Source organism: Hyaena hyaena, unplaced genomic scaffold (genome assembly GCF_003009895.1).
Source record: "Hyaena hyaena isolate Hyena2069 unplaced genomic scaffold, ASM300989v1 scaffold_1186, whole genome shotgun sequence".
Taxonomy (NCBI): domain Eukaryota; kingdom Metazoa; phylum Chordata; class Mammalia; order Carnivora; family Hyaenidae; genus Hyaena; species Hyaena hyaena.
The window spans coordinates 403230-429902 of record NW_024081820.1 but is presented as its reverse complement, the minus strand read 5'-3'; the positions used below and the strand labels follow the sequence as shown (position 1 = coordinate 429902).

The following is a 26673-nucleotide window of genomic DNA, read 5'->3' as shown; positions in this document are numbered from 1 at the left end:
TTGTGCGCGTGCGCAACCGCAACATGCCGGTGTAAGAAAAGTGTAGGCCTGGTGAGCACACCCAGCTGAGGACGAAGGGGCAGTGGGCGATGGCCTCCGGAACCCACCCTGTCACGGCGGTAACCCCACAGCCCACTGCTTCCTCGGAAAGCTGTGAATGTTTCTGGGAGTAACCCCAAATTATCCAAGAGGATCTGTCCGTGCTCCTTGCTGTCGGGGAAGGTCTTTAAACAGACGTGCCTGCCAGCTGACCTGAGAGCTGGCCCAGGGCACCCGGAGGCTCCTCACCCTCTCCCCTCCTTAGATGTGGACTCGGCTCACCTTCCCTGCTCACAGAGCCTTGAGAAGGTGACGTGGGGCTGAGAACGCCTGCACGGTAAGCGTGACAAACACCGAGGCTTCCAAATAGACTTCGGGTGGGTGCAGGGATCCGTCCACCTCCCCGCCCCAGACAGGCCTCATACAGAAGTTCTTCTGCTTATCAAACCTGGACTGGCCGCCTCTTGGTTTCTCTCTGCCCTCCGTACAGGGGCCAGTTATACATTTCTCCTGGGAAACTCCCAAGAGGGTTGCAAACCGACACTTGACATGTGTGGTGGGTACTCGTTCTAGAACAGCCTGGCTCCGGCTTCCCCCAGGCAACGACGGGGGGTTTTCCTGTGTCCCTCGCGTCAGCCATCACCTCTTCTGAACTGAAGAAATTACACTCCACTTGTTAACATCACAAGACAGGTTTCTCATTTCCAAGGGCGATTACGAAGTCTATGCCAGCTGAACTCAAAAGTTGGTTTTTCACAACCATGTTAGTAACAAAAGGGGCCAAAAAACAGCACACTCGCCACCATCAGATGAACGCAGCGTTTCAGCGCGACGCGACTTAAGGTTTCACTAAAAGCGGTACTTTGCCCAGACACCAGTGAGAGCAGTCTTTCTGGAAGCTTAGAATTATTACCACGTGGTTTTAATAGTTTCATTAAGTAATTTAAAAAACAATGCAAAGTCCCCGTAAGACACGTGATAATGCACTCATTGGGACCAGGGAGAAATAGTCAAAGAAAACCTAAAACTTCAGAAAACAAGAACCACAGTCTGCAAAAGTAGGACAGAAACACTTTTAATTTCCATCTGGATATTTACAACCACATACAGGACAGTATGGTCAGATGCTATAGAAAACAGACGGCCACTGTGAATATGCTATCTGTAGTCTAATTTCTTCTGAGAACAAAGATGCCTTTTTTTAAATGCCACTGGCTTTTAGAATACAATGTATTTTTCTGTGTTTTACCTAGATTGTCACACTAGTGAAGACACTCTATGTAACAACCTTTAAAATTTTTTAATCTAAGTCTTGATTCCAATATTCCTGACCTGTCTCTTATTAACATATGAAAGAAATAAACTTTTTTTTTTTAAACCCAAGTTCCAAATCAGAGTTTTCATAAGGAAAAAAAACCAACCTCATTCCTACTTAGTATCACTGTATGTTCTCAAAAAGCAAGTTTCAGGAAAATAAAAAACAATTTACAAAAGGCACTGAATTTAGGAAAAATTGGTAGAGCTCTGCATTTTGGATGGAACACTGGACACGCTCACAGAGCACCAGCAGCGTGTGAGCAGTCACATACACCCGGGAGAGGTCACAGGTTGGGTGTCAATTGTGGCAGTGGTTCTGAAGTGGGCCCCATGCTCCAGGCAGACCCCCAGGAGGTCACGGCCAAGGGGAAGCGGACATAAATGCACTACGGTAACTGACCAGGATTCAGAGATACACCTCTAGTTTCTGTACTAAAACACAACAATTTTGCAAAGAAAATCCAAAGGAAGTGAATTCGAAAATACACATTTGAAAACCAGAGAAAAACTTAAAAATTATTTTATTTGCATCACCCTGGCAACTAAACAAAGTAACTGCAAGTGCAGGCTCCTTAGGGCTGCTGGTCTGTCCAGTGCTGGCGACGATTCCCAGGGCTCCTACCAACTAGAGGATTTACTCCCAGAGAAAAGCTAGTGTCCCTCTGGTCACCAGCTTAATTGTCTGTAATGACCCAAACTAGAAATGTTGCTGCAAGTCTAAGACACGGACTGACTCCCGGACACCCACCTGTAACAAGTGGCCTAAACTGCTGGGATCCAATGGCAAAACAAAGATTTTCTATCATGAACTAGAAAGTCCAAGACTCCTTCCCAGAAAAGGAAGATGGCACAAAATTCATCTGTTCTAAGAACAGACCTGGAGAGCAGCTATTCGAGGGGCGCCACCGCCCACCTGGCCACCCCAACTCCAGCACCAGCAACCAGCCGTACGCCTGGGATCGTGAGCTCAAGTCTGCATCGGCACAACTGACAATTCTCAGAAAATCTGTATCCGAGTTCGCTTTCATCAAGTTCTCCCAAAACATCAGAGAATGAAATTTTATACAAAAAAATTTGCATTTTCTAAAATTCTTTTAACTCTCAAAATGAGAACTAATAAATTAATCAGAATATATTCTTCTTGGTAGAATTTTAGCAGTAAACACGTTACCCTTCTTTCTTTACAAACACAGATCAAAGACACCCGGCAGCTCGCAGCAGCCCCTACAAGGCCGTGAGCTGGGCCGGGCGCGCCATCCTGCGGAGGCGGCCCCCGCCTGCGGGGCTATAGCGCCCAGGGCTGCTCAGGCCCGGGGAGGGCGGGGCGGGGCCGGGCTTCCCGGGGCTCCTCCCTGGGCTGCAGCTGTGGGGACCCCCAAGATCCGGCTGCCAACACTCCAGCCTCCCTTTCAGCGAGGGGCTTGGCCAGCTGAGGAAACCAAGAAAGGTCCGTCAGCACAGAAGGCGACATGGGCCCCGCACCCCAGCCCCACGAGCCCTGTGGATTCACGGCACGTGTGCGCTTCCACACGAGTCCCGCGGGGCCCTGACCAGGAGCCCCGGCTGCTTGCATCCCCTACCCCGACCTTGTCGGCAGCACCCGGTCCCCTCTCCCCCCAAGCTGCAGACCCCTTGCCTGTGCAGGCAGCTGCATGTCAGCGTGGCCGACCCGTCTGCCAGTGTCCCAGATGAGCCACGTGGATGAGAACCAGACCGTTCTGGAAGCCGGCCACCAACACCCCCCACGAGAGACAGGTGACGCCACAGGCCCACTGACCTCTGTCTGTCCGAGGGGGAGAAGCACAGGATGGCGTTCTTCCACCTGTGGATGGCTGGGTACCGCTGTGGGTCCACGTCCGTACCCTCCAGAGCTGCCAACACGTCCCGATCCAGTTTGGATGGCTCTTCTCTGCCAGGCAGAAAACAAGGAAAGAAAACACAGAAATATCCATGATTAGAAACACAGACATCCGGCACCACGACATTCTGAACTCAAGGGCTGGTCGCAGGCGCAGAGCAGCACGACAGCAGCACGGACGGCGGGTCCGTCGCTGCCACCTCAGGGTTCAGCCAGAAGAGCTGCCGTGAGAGCCGTCAAGGACAAAGGCCGTGGTGGCAGAGAGGACACACTGTCCCACTGAAAACGCCATTCTGGCCATTTCTACCTCCTGAGGTCACCAACCAGAAGGCGGAGACTCCCCCAGGACGGTCTTTCTCCCTAAAACGCACGGAGTTTTGGTGCAGTTTCCCCAGCACAGCAAGACGGCAGGCTGAGCTGGGAGGGAGACCAGCTTGGAGGGTCACAAAAAGCACCAAGAGCTACAAACTCATCAAAAACAGAGAAGCCAGAAGCGCACATCCAACCAGGTTGTGCACAGAAAAAAGACTGAAGAGAATTAGTACAGCGCCACGTGCTCCCACGTCCACCCCGACCCGCATGGCCTAGCACGTGCTGCCACATCCACCCCCGTCCCCACGACCTCCCAGGTCCCCCCCCACGACCTTCCACGGGCTCCCACATCTCCCCCCACGTTCTCATGTCCACCCCCAAGGCCTCCCACGTCCACCCTCACCCCACAACCTCCCATCTCCACCCACGGCATCCCACGCCCACCCCCCGACTCATACCCAGAAAGGAAGAGCCTCTGGATGGGTTCCTTCGTAGCTGGGAGCCCCGAGGGCTCTGGAGACGGGGAACCACAGCTGTGCTGTGGCCGGTGCCCAGGAGTGTCAGGGCCCAGACGCATCTTAGCGATTCTGGATGACATTTCACTTTCTGTCCTCGTTTGCTCATTGCTAAGTGCGTCAGCAGCAGGTGGCTCCGACAAGTCACTCTCCACTGCATCCCTTCTTGATGTCAGGTTCTTCCTCTCTGTAGTTTTCGTATTTTTATTTGGGGTCTTAGAAAAGTTACTTCCTAGGTCTTGCAAATTCAGTTTATCGAACTCAGCAGTCAGGCCTGGGACCCGTGGGAGAAGACCTTCCTCCCCACACAGGGCCTCCGGCCGCCCCCTCCCCAGCGCCTTGCCCCCGCTCAGGGGGCTACAGAATCCATTCCTGCTGCCGTGGGGACTGTTCAGGGTGGAGGCTTCTATGAGGTCGGTCTCCCGCTCCAAAGGAAGGATGTCACACTCCGAGTCCCCAAAAGTGCCAAGTGTGGGCCGGGTGTTGTTTCGAGCCGTGTTTTGCCGATTTTTAATCTCTTCCAAGCTCAAGTCATCATCTTCGTCCAGAAACGCCCTCACAGAGATAGAATTGCTGCACTTCCGACGGCCTGCGAGGGAGAGGAACAGCTGTTCAGACGCGTGCGTGATGCAGTCTGCGACACGTCATACAGCAGCGCTGCAGATCCCTGCGACCAGCAACAAACCGGCCTCTCATTCAAGGCCGCCTCCTCAGCCTCCACAACAGACGCACCGCTCCCCGGAAAAAAACAAACGGAAACCACAGCTCCGGGCCCAGCACCCTGCCCACAAGAGCAGGAAAAGGAGAAGGATTCCAAGGTCAAGGGCAGGCACACGCGGTCATGACACCGGCTGGCACCTCTCATGATCGCTAGGACACCGGGGGGGCTGCGAGCATGAGGAGCAGCAGGTGCCGCTCATTCATAAAGACGCACTTCTCGGTCCGGGGCCACCGGACAGGGTCCGAGTCCTGAGAACCCACACGTGCCTGCACGTCCTTACCAGACACAGAGGCGTCCCGACGGCTGGCTTCGTTTTCTCCCGAGTCTTGTGCGTCATTGCGCACTTCCTGGGGAGCGAGATATTCTTCTAGTTTCTGCAGACCCTCCTGGGAAGACAGGTCAACAAAGCAGCCCAGAAAGTCCCAGTATTCGACCCAGGGATACCCCAGCTCATGAGCCAGCTCCCTGCAGGAAGAAGTTCGATCCATCAGTTAGAAAACCAGTCGGAAAAAACACTCAACAGAATTGACTACACAGAAAACAGCCACTTGTGCTAGAAGTACCCAACTAATGCCTGTAATCCTGGTTACGACTTTCATTTTATCCTAAATTTGGAGCTAAGATAGCACAGAGTTTTCTGAAGCAGGCCGGGAGCGAGCGCAGTTTCACTCGGTAACTGTTAACACTGAATGCACGAAAATCATAGCAAGGAGGCCCGACCATCCCGCTCACGCCACAAATGACTGGTTTTGGCCAAACACATAAACATTTGGAAATTTTTTTCGAGTTCAAGTTGTAAATCCAAAACTGGGCATATAATATACATGTGGAGGGGGCTGCAGGGGGAGGGTATATATTTTGAGAAAAGGCTCTAAAACAACTCAGTGAAGCCTTATTTGATGACATTGTATTCAGCATCTTGATTGCGGGAAAAATGTTTTTCGGGTACTTTTTACTAGTAGTTTCTAGCCACGCCCGCCTCTTGTGTTTTATTTCCTCCTTTACTGCCAAGATGACCCCTCTGTTTGACACATCATACAGAACACCGTGACACCTGGACACGCTACCCATTAGTCCCACCCGGAGAGCGACCTCCGTGGCAGACACGCCTGCTCCGCAGTGCGGGGTGACATTCACGGGAATTACACCTCAACGAAAAGGCTTTATGTCCCCCAGTGAGCGCTTCCCAGGACTGGTATTTTGAAGGCAGCTGTAACTGGCGTCAACACAGACGCACGTGGCATACAGCACACTGCCGCTCAGCTCCGTGTTGCTTCGCATTGTGCCAGCAAGTACCTTCCCACTCTCTCAATGCCTCTTTCTGGATCCATCTTCCTGACATTGTGAAAGAAGCCCGCTTTCTCTCGAGGTGGGGTCTTCCAGAGCCTGCGGAAATCTTCTGCCTGAGGAGAAAATGGATGGAGCTGTGTGCACCCAAGTCACAGGGGAACGTACAGAACCACTGGCGTTCCAGAACCGGCCAAGAGCCTCCCAGCGTCCTTCCCCCTCCTCCTCACACCCCCAGGGCGACGTGCCCTCCGGTCTGGTCCCCGGGACAGGCCTCAGGGCCACGCTCGCACAGCGGCATGATGGGACCCTGGCAAGGCTCCGTAGGGTGCAGCCCTCCTCCCTTCCAGGGGCCCCGGCTGGGCTGGGAGCCAGAGCTGACCGCCGGGAGCCCCAGGCCGACACTGCCAAGCTGCCACGCTCAGCCTCGAGGAACCTGCCCATCACACAAGAGGAAATGCATGCTCGCGTTTTTAGGTCACACTTAAGTCTTATTTAACACAAATGAATCTAATCCTAATAACACCTGTTTTTGGAGACACTTCTGTAACTGAACTATTTAAAATTATTATTATTTTAATGTTTTATTTATTTCTGAGAGAGAGAGAGAGAGAGAGAGAGAGAGAGAGAGACAGGGAGACAGCGTGAGCAGAGGAGGGTCAGAGAGGGAGACACAGAATCAGAAACAGGCTCCAGGTTCTGAGCTGTCAGCACAGAGCCCGACGCAGGGCTCAAACCCCCGAACCATGAGATCATGACCTGAGCCGAAGTCAGATGTTTAACCAACTGAGCCACCCAGGTGCCCCTAAAATTATTATTTTTGGCATGCCTGGGTGGCTCAATTAAGTGTCCAACTCTTGATTTTAGCTCAGGTCATGATCTCACGGTTACTGGGTTTGAGCCCCACGTCGGGCTCTGCACTGACAATGTAGAGTCTACTTAGGATTGTCTCTCCCTCTCTCTCTCTTCTTCCCCTCCTTACATGCATTTTCTCTCAAAATAAATAAACTTCAAAAAATAAGTAAAATTATCTTTTTTTTTACATTTTGTTAAGACAGGAGGTCTCATGTCAAGTGTTTTTTGTGGTTTTTTTTCCAGATTTGGTATTTTTTAAGTAGGGGCACCTCGGTGGTTCAGTCTGTTACAGGTCTGACTTTGGCTCAGGTCATGATCTCGTAGTTTGTGGGTTCAAGCCCTGCATGAGGCTCTATGCTGATAGCTAAGAATCTGGAACTGCTTCAGATTCTGTGTCTCCCTTTCTCTCTGCCCCTCCCCCACTCACAGTCTCTCTCTCTCTCTCTCTCTCTCTCTCAAAAATAAACAACAAAAAAGATTTTATATTTAAGTAACCTCCACACTCAATGTTGCCAGTGTTGGGCTTGAACTCACAACCCCAAGATCAAGAGTTGCACGCTCCACCCATCAAGCGAGCCAGGTGCCCCTTTATTTAAAAAAAAATTTTTTTTAAGTTTATTTATTTATTTTGAAAAAGAACAAGCAAGGGAGGAGCAGAGAGAGAGGAAGAGAGACAGAATCCCAAGCTGGCTCTGCACTGTTAATGCAGAGCCCAGTGTGGGTCTTGAACTCACGACCCTGACATCAAGACCTAAGCTGAGATCAAGAGGTAGATGCTCCACTGACCAACCCAGCCAGGTGCCCCTTTAAAATTATTTTTAACAAGAGGAAAAGATGACACACAGTGTATGAAATACCTCAGCCCAGAAGGTGAACTACACAGTTTGCAAATGGAGGTTTCCTAGTGACAACACAAATCCAGGAATATGAGAACGGACAGCCCGGCTAGACCAGCAGGTACTGACACGGACAGGACACCAGGTGACGATGGTGCGGAGGAGGGTGAGCCCAGGTTAACTTCGCTTCTCTCACGCACGGGCTCACCTCCACATCCGCTCTGGCTAGCGGGTGAGGAACAGGGCTAAGACGCTCTTGTTTCTCCACCAGATGTCCTCAAACCTGGTCACCAACTCACTAGGACTCCATGAGTCCTGGTCTCAAGACCAGACACAAAGCAAGAGCTAGAACACTTGGCATGTCTGGTGGGGATGGCCAGGAACTGGTTCCAGAAGCTTCCATAGTAGCTCACCTTGGATGGGCTTAGGGGCCCTGCAAAGGCTCGCAGGGTCAGAACAGGGTCTCTGGGGCCGCCTCCACCATGGCCGACGTGACAGGTCTCGGTCATCTGGTCTGAAGACCACAACTCCCCGATCACTGGAGACGACGTGTCCTCAGCTCTCAGAAGTGGCACATAATAGTGGCCTGGGAGGAGGAGACACAGGCTAAAGGCATCTGCTTGGGCAGATTCTCACCTCAGTGCTGTCTAGCAGCTGGTCAACTGCCTGAGAAACACCACGGCTCTGTCAGCCATTCAGTGATTAAAAAGGCTACAAAGGCTCTGGCACCAGAGGACCTGGGGCAGAGGCCAGTTTTTGCCAGAGACTCAGTCAGCCACACAATCTTCCTCTGCCGGGAAAATAAGGGGACGGAAGGAAGGGCAGCAGCAGACATGTCCTCACTCCCAGGTACTATAAAGACCGGGCCTGTGTGAACAACGGTAGCATAGTGGGAGCCCAAGGTTTGTTAAAAAGAGAAAGTTAGAGTCTCACTTTTTTTTTTTTTAACCTGCTGAGCCACCCAGGTGCCACTATTAACTTTTTTTAAATAAAAAAAATTTTTTTAAGTTTATTTATTTTTGAGAGAGACAGAACGTGAGCGGGGAAGGGGTGGAGGGAGAGGGGGAGACCCAGAATCTGAAGCAGGCTCCAGGCTCTGAGCTGTCAGCACAGAGCCTGATGTGGGGCTTGAACCCATGAACTACAAGATCATGACCTGAAGTAAGTTGGAGGCTCAACCAACTGAGCTGCCCAGGTGCCCTTACCATACAATCTTCTATCACTGAACACACACCTCTGAACAGACCTGGCATCACCTGGCACTCTCATGTGAAATGTGGAAAGAACAATGGTGGAGTGTGATGATGTCACCTGGGATGGTGTAGCAGGAAAGGGTCCAGATGCCACATGCAGATGGATAGCTGTGGCTGTCGTGTGCCAATAACACTTCATCTACAAAGGAGGTGGTAGGCCAGGCAGGCATCTGCTGACCTTTGCTTTAAACGGATGTAACAGAAACTAAGAGAGAAGGAAAGACAGCACGCAGGGCTGCCAGACTTCTAGCAGAAGACGCAAGGAAAGGCACCTGTGCTGCCACCTTTGGAACATACCGGAAAGAGCCTAGAGGAAGCCGCCAGCAACAAACCCTTTCTGAAACCAGCCATCTTCACGCTTCTAAAGCTTTTGACCACAAAACACAGGCCCAGAAGGCGGAGAAGAGCCCCCAAAGCCCTGATCAGGAAGGGCTACCCCCATGCCTCACAGCAATTCAACCCAGAATGCTGAGCCCAGGGCCGGGGCGTGGGGGCTGCAGGAGGTGACTGCCCAGGGAGCCAGGCGAGGACAGTCCGGCTCTACAGGAGCAGCAGGGCCGGGTGCAGAGGGCGGCACAGGAAAGGGCCGATGGGGTGCCCGTGACAAACCAACTGGCCGCCCGACCCAAGAGCTCCAGGAAGGGCCCTTCCCACTCTCTCCTCTGCCAACTTGCAGGCCTTTCCCAGGGAGCAGGGACCCGAGACGGACAGAGATTACGGGGTGATGCCATGAGCAACAAGATGGCAGTGAGCTGGGGGTTCAGGAAGCAGAAGACCACCCTCAGGCAGTCACCCTGAGAGGCCATCCGCTCCCCATGATGCCAGGCCAGGCCCCCCTTACCCTGTAAGTGCTCTCTGATCCGCTCCTTCAGCTCCACAGACTTATTTTTGCTTCTTTCACAAATGACCTGTTTTAAAAAGACACAGCATGTGAACAATCTAAATCTTAATTTGTCACAACATCTTATCATTAAAATGATTTTATAAAAGCAAGTCTTAAGATTAACACAACAAAGATAGTGTCCTAATGGTGAATATTTCATAAAACCCACAACCAAAAACACATGTTGAACAGTATAATCTTTCTCCCAAAATGTTCTATAAATAAGCTGCATGGGTCAGGACAAGAAAAACAAACCCTGTGGGTGAATTATATTTTCTTTCTTCTTGCTACCCTACACTTCTAGTTTTCCGCAAGGAAAGGCATGTTCAGTCAGGGCAAAGAGGCACACACGCTTATAAGTTTGAGCTCTAAGGGCTCCAGCGCCTGGGGCCTGTCGGTTGCTCTTGTTTGGATGGGTTAAAACAGAGTTCCTATTTAGCACGGAACTTAGTGTTTTATTCTTGCTACTCCAGGAATCAACTTTCTTCCTTAGAGAATTGTAGGATGTTCCAAGAACATTTTTGGTGGAAATGATAAAAAACCACAATAACCTTCAAATAAGGAAGGAACCACAAAAATACCATCTCCTGCCAGCTTGCAAGAAAAACAAACTAAACTATACCCTGGAAGTACTGCAACTATTTTTTAAAACACGTAACTGACTGGGAGGAAAGGCAAATGCTTTTAAGGATACGAGTTACTGGGGCGCCTGGGGGCTCAGTCAGTGAAGCGTCCGACTTCGGCTCAGGTCATCACCTCAGTTCGTGGGTTCAAGCCCCGCGTCAGGCTCTGTGCTGACAGCTCAGAGCCTGGAGCTGCTTCAGATTCTGTATCTCCCTCTCTCTCTGCCCCTCCCCTGCTCGTGCTGTCTGTCTTTCTCAAAAATAAATAAGCCTTAAAAATTTTTTCTTTTAATTTAAAAAGAATACCAGTTACTAAAGACCATCTTATGTTGAAAAAACATACATACCTGTGCACACAAACAGTTAAGTCAGACACACACATGAAAAATAACAGCAATTTCTGAGTTACAGAATGATAAATTTTATTTTTTTATGTGTATTCTAGTTTCTATAGAAAATGGGCACTATCTTTGTAACCACAGCAACTAGCCAGGTGGCATCTGCTACCAGATTAAGATCCTTACAGATTCATTTCAAAGGGCTGGCTGACTCGGCCCACCAACAGCTCTGATACACTGTACAAATCACCCACTTTCAGTATGTCAGGTCCACCTCCCTCCCCACCTCAACTCTGCCCTCTCTAAGGCACACTTTGCTCAACTGCCAATATCAATCATAACAAGGCTTGTATAGGTTAGTTGAGAATATCTGGGAGGGGCTTAGGACAGCACCTTGTACACAATGAACTAAACACATGTCAGCTACTTTTAGTACCATCACCCTCATCACCACCATCACCAACCTCACCCCCATCACTACCACCATCATCATCACCACCACCATCTCCATCACCCCGCTCCATCGTCACCATCATCCCCACCCCCTCCTCCTCACCACCACCATCTCCATCACCATCACCCCGCTCCATCGTCACCATCATCCCCATCTCCCTCCTCACCACCACCATCTCCATCACCATCACCCCGCTCCATCGTCACCATCATCCCCACCCCCTCCTCCTCATCACCACCGTCTCCATCAGCAGCAGCATCACCATCATCACACTGTCACCATCATCACCACCATCAGCAACATCATCACCTCTGTTCTCCAGTTCCCTGGCCAACTGAAGTGTGTACGCACAGAGGAAACTTGATAAAAAGCCAAGAGCTATATGCATGTTACTCAGTAATCATGGTTCTAAGATGTGCCCATGAGGCAAACACGTTCATACAGTTACTGCGACTTCAAGCAGCTATGACTGAAACCATAATCTTGTGTATTTTCATGTCTAACACTATATAGTAACAGCAATTTAATACATACTTACAGGGGCACCTGGGTGGCTCGGTCGGTTTCAGCTCAGGTCACAGTCTCACAGTTTGTGAGACGAGCCCCACGTCGGGCTCTGGAGGTAGTGTGGAACCTGCTTGGGATTCTCTCACTCTCTGACCCTCCCCTACTCGTGAGCACATGCGCACACACACACACACACGCTCTCTCAAAAATGTAAATAAACTTAAAACAAAAAAAGATACTTACATCTTCAGGAGTTTTATTATATTTATTCCTTGGGTTTTTTACAATCAAAGGGTGTGAAGAAAGCACGTTGACCACATCTGCATTCCCAAACTTACAAGCAAAATGCAACGGTGTGTCATAGCCCTGAGAGAGGTGCAGAGGAAGAATATTTATGTTTCTTTGCTCATAAGGTTGCTTTAAGATAAAAATAGATATTTAGCAGAACAAACAAAAAAGCTCAAAAATAAAAGACTATAGAAAGACATTGTTTTTATAACTGGGAAATAATTGGCGTGTTAGCACTTACCCTCACTTTAAACCAGGGCTGGAGGCCAGCCCAGCACCCCAGTTACAGGTACCCAGGCCCAAGGGAAGCTTACCAGTGAGCTGGGGCATAATACCTGCTCAATCAACTGCAGTCTTAACAATTCAGGGCCCAATACAAAGTCATATGATCAATGCTCGAAAGGTGAAGTACAGAGATGGACACAAAACTCAGAATAAAATAAAGTCTGTGAACTTGGTCTGCACCCAAATCTCTCTCACAGCTAATATCACACACGGTAAATGAGACTCTCCACTCCTGACCTCAGGACGCTACTCAGTGCTACTCAGATACCCTCCACTGAAGCCTACAGATCAGCGAGCCTTCAGGAAACAGCGTGCCTGACCCCAAACGCTCTGGAGCCCGCCTCGTCCAGGCATCTTTACTTGGATGGCCACGGGCTCAAATGCAGCACATCCGAAACAGAACCCACCCCCCGCCAACCAGGGCCAGGAGCTCAGTCCCGAGGTCGCCTGTGATTACCAAGGATAGCACGTCCCAGCTCTCAAGTCCCCTCCCTCCACGTGCCGGCCTCCCCTCAGCCTCGAGAGCAGGCTCCTGAGACTCCTCGTGGGCCTTGCCGCTTGCATTCACACGGCCACCTTGTGCGCCCCCAGAGGTGACCCAAGTAATCCTGTGGGAACAAATATCCTCCAGGCAGCACCCACCCCCTGCTCCACACCTCTAGGACCACCGCATTATGCCGCACAACTTCCCACACGGACCTGGAGAGGTCTGGGTGTCTGCCCGCAGTGGCGCTGACCATGCCCTGCCCTGTCGTCCCGGCTGGCGAGCTGCCTCACCGAGGGCCAGCCACCCTGCTCTACTCGGGTCTGCGGCCACAGGGACACGGAAAGAACAAGCGGGTTTGTGTTCCGGTACAGCTTCAGTTACCAAAACAGGCTTGCCTTTCCCAGATGTGCTGCATTCTCTGCATTAGGACTGCCTGGATTCGTGCTGCCCCGGCGACTGGCCCTGTGGCCCGAGATCCGTTCACGGTCTGACTCCCGTGCTAGGCCTGCAGAGGCAGGGGCACACGGGTCGCCGCACAGCGGGGGGGGGTATTCACTCCGCACCTTCCGGCCGGCGCCCCTCGGCCGCCCCTCTCCCTCGCACCGCAGAACGTCCGGCTCTAACCTGCTCCACGCCCTGCAAACTTGACTCTCGCCTCTCCCCACATTCCCGCTGGGAACTTCTCCTGCCCAGTCGGCAGGCTCTGGGTGCTTCTCCCCCGCGCTGGGCTCTGCTGAGCCACGTACGTGTGTCCGACACTTTGATTCCTACTCTTAGTGATACTCGAAGATGTCCTGTAACATCTAATTTCAGAAATGTAGTAAGTGCTCCCTGTGAATGTGCATGTGCACGTTTTCTGTAAATGTATTTTCTGTAGGGCACATACTTCTGTTTCATCTTTCAAGTCACGCTTCCTGATGGTACTAATTCAGTCAGGAACCCTTCCTTATTAATGCACAGAGTCGAATGCACAGAACTCTGTGTCCCTCTGTCTTCTTTCACAGTTACTAATGGTTCCGTATAATCACTGCTTTCTTCCGTACCTCCTTTTAGAATTGTGCCAGATTGGCCAAATGTGTCTCACTCCCCCTTTTCTCTCTTGTTAATTTAAAATCTACCCTTGCGCTGCAACTGTGGGGTTCGAGGAGTCCCGTTCAGCACGCGTCACGAAACAGGCAGTCAAGCCCCTCGAGCACACTCCTCTTATTCTCTCCCCGTCCGACCACAACTTCCCCGACTCCTAGGCTTGCTCGGGGCTTACGGGTCTTGGCTGTACGCCATCACTGGGTTCTGACTTGCAGAACTATGTGAAATTGTTCTGCTTTAACAATTCTTACATAAGCCTTATGTACCATTAAAAACCAACCCATTGAGATTTTTAACTCCACAGGTAAGATTCCTTACATTAAGTGGAAAAAAAAGATACACACAAAACAGATACACATAGATTTGGGGGTTGGCTCAGCCTCCTATCAAAGCCCAACTCAGGTCTCCCCTGGCAAAGGCCAGGAGGGGGCGTGTCCCTGTGGCAGCTCTGGTCACAGCTGAGACCCACGTGCACCCTGGCTGGGGGAAAGATCTCCTGTGTGTGAACGGATCCCGTCCCCCCATCGAAGGCAGCTGAGTGCAATGAACGTGCATCTCCCATTCCACCCTCCATGTGCACACAGGGGACACCAGGCTTGTTGCCAGGCTGGCCGTGACCTCTCCCAGGGCGCACTCACCGCTTTGTCAGGTGTGTTTAGGTACAGGTCGACAATGTAACAGATACGCTGTTGCAGCATGTTCTGGTCATCATCCGGGTACATGAGCCGCATAAACTCGGGGTTTTCCAGAGTCTCTAGGGTCAGCTGGCAGATAGAAGCCTGATTCTCTTTGGCAGCAACATGCATAACGTTGTACCGACATCCTTCCTATAAGAAAACTGCAGATGTCAGCTTCGTTTCCAGCAATGGGAAGAGCCTTTAGATGCTAACGGTGCTGGAAGCAGGCTTACCTGCACGATGGTGGGATTGTCCCCTGAACCAATCAGATACCGGGGGTTACTCCAGGTGAGATCAGAAAAGGTATCTTCCTCTCCCTTCTCCACAGCCTTTCGAAGTTTGGCAGTGAGATCTTGAGTACGGGGGGTTTTATAACTGTTGGCTCGCTCTTTGTTTACAGTTTCTGACTCAGGTGAGTACAAACCATCTATCATTAAGAGATAGAATTTAAGATCATTTAACTTCACAAACATTTTCTCATCACCCACTATGTGCTACACTGAGAGCCACAGAAATCGCCCCCACGGAAGCTTATCACCTACTTGGGAGTAACGAGTAAGAATGAATCGGCACGAACAGCACAAGGGCATGTGCACTGGCCGGCGGCGGGGCACGAACACGCCACCACAGCAGTGCAAGCACAAAAGGTCCCGAGTGGGAGGTAGCTGGCAAAGGCCGCGTGAGGAGGGCTGAGGGCACCCGCTGCGCGCACACAGCAACCTCCACGTGCCCGGGGCTCGCCCACGAAGGCAGAAAGAGCGAGAGTATTTGCTGTTGTTGTTAATTACAACACCTGAGAATGTCTGAAAACAATCTCTTGAGTATTTTCGCAAACTGCAAAGAGGAAAACCTGTAAGTGTTCGACACTACTGCGGTTCCATCTACAAAGCACCTGTATAAGCAGAGGAAAACGGGCTGGCGCAGCTTTCGACGAAGACCGTATGTCCACAGGGAGAGGGCAGCTTCCCCGGGTGCCCCAGCCCGCCTGGGCAGCAGTGCGGCTGTGGGCTCCGGGAGGGGACAGGGCAGGGCGTGCGCCACGGCCAGAGGCTGCCGGGGTTTCACACAAAGCTCTTACAAGAGGCCTGTTTGGAGCTGGAACCAGTGTGGTCGGATTCCACAGGCTCCCGCAGGCCAGCCCCGCGTCTGCAGAACTCTCTGGGCCACAGCAGGCACCGCTGTCCTGGAAGTACGTGTGGCTTCAGGCGGGAAGGAGACAGGTCTCAGCACCTAGAAAAGCCCCAGGACCCGACGGGCAGCAGGGAGAGAGGGGGACAGAGGGGGCAGACGAGAAGGGCCAACGGCGACTTTGTCAGGTTCAGGGCCCACTCACGCCCCCCTGCCTCTACCCTCAGGGTCCCCGGTCCTTCTCAGAGCAGGGGACTGACCCACTCTCCTTCGGCTATTCCATGGCCTGGGTCTCAGCCTTCTACCTCCTGGCAAACTGGACTTCTCTCAAAGGAGGAGAAAACCAGTTACAACTCATCAGGAAAGAAGGCACCAGAAACCGCCAGGGGCGATCCCGACGGCAGGGCCAGCAAGCGCCCTGCTGCGTAATTCACCTTTCAGCCCGCCAGTGCTCAGGAGCGGTGCTGTCTTCACAGGAGAAAGCGCTAAAGAGGCTTTGCTTGGAGAAGGGAAATAATCACAAATTCCTCTAGCAAATTTCTCAGCATCTTCTCTACTTGAAAAAGCTTTAAATCGAGATCCTTTGATCATTCTGACAGCTTGCAGTGCTTCCTTTTTATCTTCGTAAACGAGAATCCTCTCTGTGTAGGAAAAGTGACAGGGAAATCATAGAAGAGTAACTGGACTCATTGTCACTGAGCACACACACGAAGGCCCGGAATTTCATAATTAACAACCATTACCAGCTGTCTGATTTCTCTCCTATTAGTATTTCAGATTTGCTTCTTAAAGATTTTAAGTAACGTCTACACCTAACATGGGGCCTGAACTCACAACCCCAAGATTAAGAGTCGCATGCTCCTCCAACTGACCCAGGCAGGCGCCCCAATATTTCGGGTTTTTAATCTTAAAGATTTTTTAAAAGATGACTTCTTTTTGAGAGATGGAGAGGTGCGCATATGCACAGGGGAGGGGCAGACAGAGAGGGAGACAGGATCTGCTGTCAGCGCAGAGCCCGATATAGAGCTTGAACTCACAAACCATGAGATCATGACCTGAGCTGAAGACATTCTTGAAGAAAAAGGGCCTTAGCGAGTCAAAACAACACAATGAGATTGATCATACCCATGGGCATGGATATAAACAATGTGTATTTTTTTTTTAATATTTTTATTTTTATTTCTAGGAGACAGAGAGACAGCATGAGCAGGGGAGGGTCAGAGAGAGAGGGAGTCACAGACTGAAACAGGCTCCAGGCTCTGAGCTGGCAGTCAGCACAGAGCCCGACGCGGGGCTGGAACCCAAGAACCGCGAGATCATGACCTAAGCGAAAGTCGGACCCCTAACCGACTAAGCCACCCAGGCGCCCCAACAATGTGTATTTTATACACATGTGCAATTTACTGCATAAAGATATGATTTCGTACTGAAAAATAAAACTCCTGGATTAATATTCTAAATAAAAATAGTAACAAAAACAGCAAGTTAAAAATTATGACTATGTTAGCAAAGAATGTAAGAGAATTTCAAACAATTTGGGGGGAATGCCTTTCTAAGTGTGCCAAGAAACCCAGAATACAAAGGAAAAGTTCCTATTACATAAAGATATTAAAATTCTGTAGGTGAACTATCACAATCAAGTTTGAGACTCTCAAAAATACATAAAATACAAATGACAAATGGGGAGAAAAAAATTTTTTTTAATGGGGAGGAAATAAATTTAACCAATATAACAGAATAGTAATGTCCATTGCCCAATAAAAATGGTCAGTAGATATGACCAAAAAGATTCATACAATTAATAATTCAATTAATAAAATAATAATACAATTAATAATAAACCAAAAGATTCATACAATAAATAAACCATATAAAAAAAAGTAACTGATCTCTAAGAGGTTTCCGTTATTCAAAAGATAAAAAGGAAAGTTCATTAACACGCAGTATGGCTGACAGAATGGAAGCAAGACTTCCCTTTTTACAGATATTAAACCTTGAGTTCAATACTGTAGAGAGACTGGAAAAGTTATTCTCTCAAACACAGTAATGGCTAACACCTTTTGGAGGGCAATGGCTTTGAAAGTTTTAAAAATGAACACCTTTTGGGGCACCTGGGTGGTTCAGTTGGTTAAGCATCTGACTCTTAATTTTGGCCCAGCTCATGATCTCACAGTTCATGAGTTTGAGCCCCACAATGGGGCTGACAGCACAGAGCCTGTTCGGGATCCTCTCTCTCAGTCTGTGACCCTCCCCTACTCTCTCTCTCACACACACAAAATAATAATTAAAAAAACTAAAAATGTATACCTTTTGACCCAACACTTCTATTTACCGTTTTTATGAAAATAAGGTACATTTATATATAAAACTACATTAAATTTAAATAAAAATATATTAAAAATAAAAATTCACTCACACACACACACACACACACACACACACATAAAACAGGAGGATCAAGAATGATGCACCAAAGCAGTTACAAAGTGGTTAATTCTAGTGAGTAAAATTAGGGTGGGGAGGAGGAAAGAATTTCACTTTTACTTTACATACTGATATACAGTGTATGTATTTTGTATATAATTTTTACAAAAAGCAACTTTTAAAATAAAGATTAAAAAATAAATAGAACTTGCATCATGACCTGGCCAACAGACACATGAAACGATGCTCAGCATCCCTCCTCATCAGGGAAATACAAATCAAAACCACACTGGGGCGCCTGGGTGGCTTAGTCGGTTAAGCGTCCGACTTTCGCTCAGGTCATGATCTCGCGGTTTGTGGGTTCGAGGCCCGTGTCGGGCTCTGTGCTGACTGCCAGCTCAGAGCCTGGAGCCAATTTCAGAGTCTGTATCTCCCTCTCTCTCTGACCCTCCCCTGCTCACGCTGTCTCTCTCTCCTAGAAATCAAAAAAAACAAAAAACAAAAAAAACCACACTGAGATACCACCTCACGCTGGTCAGAGTGGCTAAAATGAGCAAATCAGAGTACTCTAGATGCTGGCGAGGACGTGGAGACACGGGCCCCCTCCTACACTGTTGGTGGGAATGTAAACTGGTGCAGCCCCTCTGGAAAACAGTGTGGAGGTTCCTCAGGAAACTAACAATAGAACTCCCCTATGACCCAGCAATTGCACTGCTAGGAATTTACCCAAGGGATACAGGAGTGCTGATGCATAGGGGCACATGCACCCCAATGTTCACAGCAGCACTCTCCACAATAGCTAAAACATGGAAAGAGCCTAAGTGTCCATCAATGGACGAATGGATCAAGAAGGTGTGGTTTATCTATACGATGGAATACTCCATGGCAATGAGAAATAATGAAATCTGGCCTTGTGTAGCAACATGGATGGACCTGAGGGTGTTATGCTGAGCGAAATAAGTCAGGCAGAGAAGGACAAATATCATGTGTTTGCACGTATAGGAGGATTAGGAGGAACTTAACTGCAGGGGAGAAGGGGAAAATAGTGGGGGAGAGGGAGAGAGGCAAACCATGAGAGACTCTTGAATGCTGAGAACAAACTGAGGACTCATGGGTGTCGGGGGGGAGGAGGGATGGGCATGGAGGAGGGCACTTGTGGGGATGAGCACTGAGTGTTATATGGAAAACAACTAGACAAAAAACTATTTGTAAAAAAAAAAAAAAAAAAAAAAAAAGTAATAATAAAGTTAGCACAACCAAGGTGGAAAAAGAAAGAATTTGCATCATGATCATTTCTAGTGTCACTAAATCTTCTTTAAAAAATTCTTATGTTTGAGGGGCACCTTGGGGACTCAGTCAGTTAAGCATCTAACTCTTGATTTTGGCTGAGGTCATGATCTCACAGTTTGAGTTTGAGCCCTAAGTCAGGCTCAATACTGACAGCGTGGATTCTCTCTCACCCTCTCTCTCTGCCCCTCCCCTACTCAGTGTACACACACTCTCTCTCAGAGTAAAATAAATATTAAAACAAAATTCTTGGGGTATGTGGATGGCTCAGTCAGTTAAACGTCTGACTTTGGCTCAGGTCATAAACTTGCGGTTCATGAGTTCGAGCCCCACACAGGTCTGTTGGCTGTCAGCAAAACCCACTTCAGATCCTCTGTCCCCAAGTCTCTCTGCCCCTCCCCCACTCACACATGCTCTCTCTCAAAACACTCTGTTCTACTCATGGTACATATGTCTAACCTCCTCTTTGGGGTACCACCACAAATGACATCACAATAGTGACAGTCTGGATTTCTGATATTCTGATCGACATCACTCTTCCATTAATTCTTCCCAATGCTGCCTAGCCTTGTTTAAAATTGGAATTCTTGGGGCGCCTGGGTGGCTCAGTCGGTTAAGCGTCCCACTTTGGCTCAGGTCATGATCTCATGGTTCGTGGGTTCAAGCCTCGCGTTGGGCTCTGTGCTGACAGCTCAGATTCTGTGTCTCCCTCTCTCTCTGACCCTCCCCTGCTCACACTGTCTCTCCCTCTCCCAGAAATAAAACATTAAAAACAAACAAACAAACAATTAAAATTAGGGCACCTGGGTGGCTCAGTCGGTTAAGTGCCCAACTTTGGCTCAGGTCATGACCTCACAGTTCGTGGGTTCAAGCCCTACGTCGGGCTCTGTGCTGACAGCTAGCTCAGAGTCTGGAGTCTGTTTCAGATTCTGTATCTCCCTCTCTCTCTCTGATCCTCCCCTGTTCATGCTGTCTCTCTCTCTCAGAAATAAATAAAACATTAAAAAAATTTTTTTTAATTGGACTTCTTTGATGTTGAAAATTATTTATAGCTGCATTAGCCATTTACATTAACCTAAAAGGTGTTCCGGGTATGTTGAATAAAAAAAAAAAAAGAGGGAGAAGATTAATCAACAAATGGTAGCCAACCAAAAACTACTTGCAAGTGAAGCATGTCTCACAGAATCTAATTTTCTTTTTAAGAACTCACATGCAGATTTACAAATGATCCAGCAAAATTCTATGTAAAAATGCTGACGATGGCTCATTTGAGGTGATACAATTATGGTGACTAAAATCTTCTCTGTAATTTGTGATTTTCAAAATTGCCTTCCCCTGCTGTCCATCTACCCCATGTGAGAAACACCAGGTGCCCTGCACATTACCATTTCTTGCCGGGGTGTCCTCATACGCCGGGCACACCCCGTAGTACAGAGGTGGCTCTGCAGAGGCTGTTGCCACGGCTTTGTGGCCGTTGACCCCAGTGGCGGCTCTGAAGGGCACAGAGCAGGTCTTAGACATCATGACATCTTCCTCTGGAGGATTCAGGCCCACACTGTAACCAAAATCTCTGTCCTCAGACAAGCCGACCTGCTCGGGTTGGCTCCCTAGGGCCAACTTCAAATTTCTTTGTGCATCCTGGCTTATGGCTGCAGCTTCTGACGTGTTGTGGCCAGGAGGATGCGAAGGCAGTGTTCTTTCATGCTCTAACAGAGCCTGAGCCAGTTTTTTCTCAAAAATGAACCTTGTGGTTGATGTAATGGGTCCACATTTCAATCCAGCTTTCACAATTTCTTCTCTAAGGTCATCTGGATTCAGGAGTTTCAATCGAGCCAAGATGGCGTCCATTGTCATCTCACCTAGGCCCAAGACAAGAATAAATTTGATGGAGATAAGTACATTTTTGCTTATGAGCAACAAAACAAAAAACACAAGTGACAAAAATTCTGGCTTCAGTTTCATTTCAAGCCAGTGTCCGTCCATATTTTTGGTAGTCTGTGAACCCTCTACGAGAGCTTTCTGAAATTGTTTCCAAATTGATCATAATCTAACCAAATTAAGATAAGCAACTTGTGGCTTATTTGGATAAGAATCTTAGAATCTGGTACTAATATGTGACACATCACGCTAACTCTCTAGGTAGGTAAGCACACTGGAGGAAGGGGCAGCTCATTTGTTGCTACTTAGAGTATAATTTGGAACAAACCAAGGAAGGCACTTGAACAATATCCAGTCAAAATCCAACTCTAGAGACACATCCTACAGACACATTTGTACTTTATTCCATAAGCAAAGGGAAATTATGCAAAGATTTAACCAGAGGAGACACAGACAGCTTTGGCAGTCACTCTGCTAATACTAAGTAGTTAATGTTTAATGTTCTGGGGGGCTCTTCACGTGCCTGGCTCCAGGGTAAGTGCACTGCACAAAGTATTTAAGCGGCAGGATTTCTCTGTGTGGCAGGTATCACCACTGTTCACCCCACGTTACAGGTGAAGAACCTGGATCACGGAGACACCACGTAACTTGCAGGAGTCCCACAGTCACGCAGCAAGTGCATCCGGACTGGGGCAGGAGCTCTACTCAACACCGTTGGAGAAGCAGCAGGTAACCCTAGGACACAGGCTGAAGCGTGGTCAGCAGGAGTCGGGGAGAAGGAAGAGACAGTGGGGCAGAGACGGGTGCTGCCATAATGGGGCTGGAAACGAGCACAGGAGAGAAACCGGAGACCGGGAGGCCGGATGGACCAGACGCCGTGGGGAAGGCGTGCGGCCCGGCAGTCGGCCTCGGGTGACTCGGCGGCTGGTCCAGACGCCTAGGAGCGGCCTCACCGGAGGAGAGAATGCTAGAGCTAGAAGAGATGGAGACTCAGCACAGAGCATCAGAAACCCCTTAACAGAGTGGGAAACGGATGCGGAAGTCGTAAGCACAGATGGCAGCTCTACTACCAATAATAAACCAGGTGGAACAAGGTGCAAACCCGAAGGCAGTGAGCCTAAGGCGGGATCTGAGGGGCAGAAGGGAGAAAGAGAAACTCCTGGAGGAGAAGAAACAAGTGCACACACGGACACATCAATGAGACCCAGGAGCAGAGGGTTTTAAGAGGTGTTTATAGATGAAATGATGGGACATCCGGGATTGACTTTAAAACACTCCAGCAGGGGGGCTCCTGAGGGGCTCAGTCGCTTAGGTTTCCAGCTCTTGATCTCAGCTCAGGCCATGATCTCACACAGTTCATGAGTTCGAGCCCCACATCGAGCTCGGATGGTGTGGAGCCTGCTTGGGATTCTGTCTCACCCTCTCTCTGCCCCTCCCCTGCTTGTGCACCTGCTCTCTCTCTCTCTCTCAAAATAAATCAATAAAAAATAAAAATAAATAAAAATTATAAAATAAATTATTCTAGCAGGAGAGCAAAGGAGGGAGGCATTGACAGTTTATATAAAACAAAATTCACAAAAATATTAATACTCGCTGTAGCTGCATGATGGCTACAAGCAAGGAGTTCTTACATTACTCTATCTTTTCTGTGAATTTCTTTTTTAAAAAAACTTTTAATGCCAGGGCACCTGGGTGTCTCAGTTGGTTGAGCATCTGACTTCGGCTCAGGTCATGATCTCACGACTCGTGGGTTTGAGCCCCGCTTTGGGCTCTATGCTGACAGTTCAGAGCCTGGAGCCTGCTTCCAATTCTGTTTCTCTCTCCCAAAAATAATACAAACATTAAAAATTCTTTTAAACTTTTAATGCCACCTCTCCACACCCAACTCCAAAATTTCAAAACTGGCCATTACTTATTTGCAAAGGGGATAATGGCCTTTTAAATAATGACTGTACCGCACCGCCCCCAAACCTTGAAGGGGAGGGCCTACTGACCACAGAACCCCACCTAGGGTGGGCACCCAAGCAGATTCCCCACATACTTCGATACAAGAGTAACAAAGGTGGCTCAGTGATGGCACACTGATATGAAAGGCACAAAGTAGGTCACAGTCACATGTAAGGGGTCAGGACACGTGGGGCAGGTGCTACGAATAAAGAGGAGCCGCATCCACTCCTATAAAAGTCCAGTTTTCATACCACTCCTGTGTCTTTGCTCTAAAGCTTCCTTTCTAACCTGGGCTAGTTTGGAGGGGGGTTTTGTCCTTGCAACCAAGCAAGCCCGAAACAAACAATTAGGTCACATCATACCACTAACTGTTAAGTAAACTCTAAGCCTCAGTTTCCTCATCTATAAAACAGATATAATAACAGCTCTACCTCTCAGGCTACAATCAGAGTGAGATAAAACAATACACATGAAGTCTGTGCTGCTGGGTCTGACACTGATGAGTTATCTGCAACTGTCAGTTTTAGTTATTCAGTTATACAAGTTTATTAATTTGTAGCACACATAATATGCCAGAAAGTCAATGTGAATGAAACAAAATCACTGCTTTAATACACTCCTTATACACGCTGTGATACAATATACAAGTATCTGCTCACATGTACAACATAAAGAATAAAGCAGAAACTCATGAGCTCAGTTACCCACTGGGGGTGGAATGTGGAAGATGAACAGAAGAATGGACAGAGGGCCAGCACAGGGAGAAACATGTCTGAACACCACTCTTATGTTCTGACTTTTAGAAACATGTTTGCAGGGGGCGCCTGGGGGGCTCAGTCGGTTAAGCATCTGACTTCGGCTCAGGTCATGATCTCACAGTCCGTGGGTTCGAGCCCAGCGTCGGGCTCTGTGCCGACAGCTCGGAGCCTGGAGCTGCTTCGGATTCCGAGTCTCCCTCTCTCTGCTCCACCCCCGCTTGCGCTGTCTCTCCGTCTCTCAAAAATGAATAAACATTAAAGAAAAGAAACATGTTTGTGCTTCACATACTAAAAAATAAGTAAATAAACAGAACGATGGGGGAAGACCTTCCAGGTGGAACACGGCCGAGACAACAGAAGCACCAGGAGTGAGGGAGAACCAGCCCGTGACCGCCTGGCCTCTACAGGTGAGCGATCCTGACGCTGCTTACACCTGCCCCAGGGATCAGCAAACACCTGGACACGCCGTGGCTAAGGAGGGTCTGGTTTCACTATCAGAAGGGAGTTCCAAGCAAGAAGGTAGACATGGGGTCAGCAAACATCCATAACGGGCCGCAGACTACAGGGGAGGCTTGTGAGCCATAAGGTCTCCCCAACACTCAACAGCTACAGACCCTGCAAGATTTTGAACAACAAGATGGGGGCTGGATTTGGCTGGCAAGATGTGGTTTGCCGACCCTGGGCTGGAATCCAAAGTATCGGCCGAACCCTGACTGACAGACAGAGGGACAAAGACGACAATACAGGAAACCCAGTCAGGTCTGCAAACTGAACGATGAACACCCCCAGGTTGTCCTACTTACAGTGATTACGTAAGCTACGAACATCAGGGAACTTAAGCGAATGGTATAGGTTTACCTTTTATTTATTTAAAAAAAATTTTTTTAACGTTTTTATTTATTTTTGTGAGAGAGAGTCAGTATGAGCAGGGGAGGGGCTGCTCTCTCTCTCTCTCTCTCTCTCAAAAACAAATAGTCTTTAAAAAAAAGGGGGGGAGGTGCTCCAAATCCTAACCTCACAGCCCCATACACCACCGGCCACACACATCATTTAGCTTTAGCATCTGGGCGTGCGCAGTCTCGGTGTCCTGCAGCTATCTGGCAGAGGGCTGGCAGTGTAGCTGCACAAATCCGCGTGTTATTTTCTCAAGATGGCGGCTGAAACTTTCTCAAGGAGATGAGGAAGGACGGAGGGAAAGCCAGGCCTGGTGTCGGCAGGCCTGCAGCCCCCGCGGCCTCTGCCTCCCCCTGTGCGCTCTCAACCACCGGCGGCCCTTCCCTTCCCGGGGCCCGCCTTCCTCAGCTGCGAGGCCAGGACTCCAGACAGAAGCCATCGGTGTAGACCCCGTCAGTTAGCCCTGAGATCCCAAGATGGGGTCATCACCTTTACTTTCTGCTAATAAAACGTCATCCTCCCGTCAGAATACTTAAGGAACTATCACCGATTCTGTAAACAGAAACCTGAGTTTCTGGCCAGAGGGGGAATTCAACAGGAGGGAGCACGGTCCCCAACGCCTGTAGGGTGCCATCTGGGATGCCCACCACCGGAGCTCAGGACAGCAAGCGCCGGAGGGAGATGACCACAGACTGCAGGACCCTGGAGAACTCGGTCAGAGGGATCCAAACGGACGAAAACTGCCCAGAGACAGGGGCACCGGAGCTCCCAGCTTTCCTATCACTTGTATATGAAGACTGGAGGGTTTTACTCTAGGTGTTTTCCCAAAACACCACAGCCTGGCCTGCAACAGGAGAGAGCTGGGGCCCTGGGAGGGTGGGGACCCAAGGCCAATAAGTGAAAGGGATCAAGGCCTGGTGAGGGGAGGGGACCCAGGCCCAGCAAGGCAAGCAAAGGGGACCCAGGCCAGGGGAGGGGACCCAGGGCCAGGAAGTGAAAGGGACCCAGGCCGGGAGGGAGGAGGGGACCCAGGACCGGGAGTGACAGGGACCCAGGCTGGGTGAGAGGAGGGGACCCAGGGCCGGGAAGTGAAAGGGACCCAGGACGGGTGAGAGGAGGGGACCCAGGACCGGGAAGTGAAAGGGACCCAGGACCGGGGAGTGACAGGGACCCAGGACGGGTGAGAGGAGGGGACCCAGGACCGGGGAGTGACAGGGACCCAGGCCGGGAGGGAGGAGGGGACCCAGAGCCAGGAGTGAAAGGGACCCTGGCCGGGCGAGGGGAGGGGATCCAGGACCGGGGAGTGACAGGGACCCAGGCCGGGAGGGAGGAGGGGACCCAGGACCGGGGAGTGACAGGGACCCAGGACGGGGGATAGGAGGGGACCCAGGGCCGGGAGTGAAAGGGACCCAGACAGGGCGACGGAAGAGGACCAGGCCAGGGGACTGAAAGGGACCCGGGCCGGGCGAAAGAAGGGGAGGGGACTCGGGCCCGGCGACGGGAGGGGCGCGGGCCACCGGCCGACAGGCCTCACCTGGGTCTAGGGCCGAGTTCGTGGCCGCGCCGGGTGGCGGGGCTGGAGGCCCGCTCCGGCCCGGGCCCTGCGGCCACTTATCCAGCCGCCGCACCAGCCAGCGCACCGCGATCAGCAGCACGGACGCCCCCAGCAGCTCCCAGACCAGCGCCGCCCACTCGGCCGCCGCCAGCCGGGTCCACAGCATCGCCGCCGCCCGGTC

At 50.0% G+C, this 26673-nt stretch overlaps 1 protein-coding gene across 1 annotated transcript; it reads right to left on the bottom strand.

The window, feature by feature from the left end:
- Nucleotides 1-1097: 1097 nt before the first annotated feature.
- ANKLE2 (ankyrin repeat and LEM domain containing 2) lies at nucleotides 1098-26673 on the bottom strand. Its single transcript, XM_039222767.1, has 13 exons — nucleotides 26472-26673; nucleotides 20846-21319; nucleotides 16184-16390; nucleotides 14855-15048; nucleotides 14583-14771; nucleotides 12042-12164; nucleotides 9835-9901; nucleotides 8154-8326; nucleotides 6059-6165; nucleotides 5043-5227; nucleotides 3985-4630; nucleotides 3134-3265; nucleotides 1098-2785 (listed from the first exon to the last, which is right to left on the bottom strand). The coding sequence occupies exons 1-13, from the start codon at nucleotides 26656-26658 to the stop codon at nucleotides 2581-2583; spliced, it is 2889 nt and encodes a 962-aa protein (XP_039078698.1). The 5' UTR covers nucleotides 26659-26673; the 3' UTR covers nucleotides 1098-2580.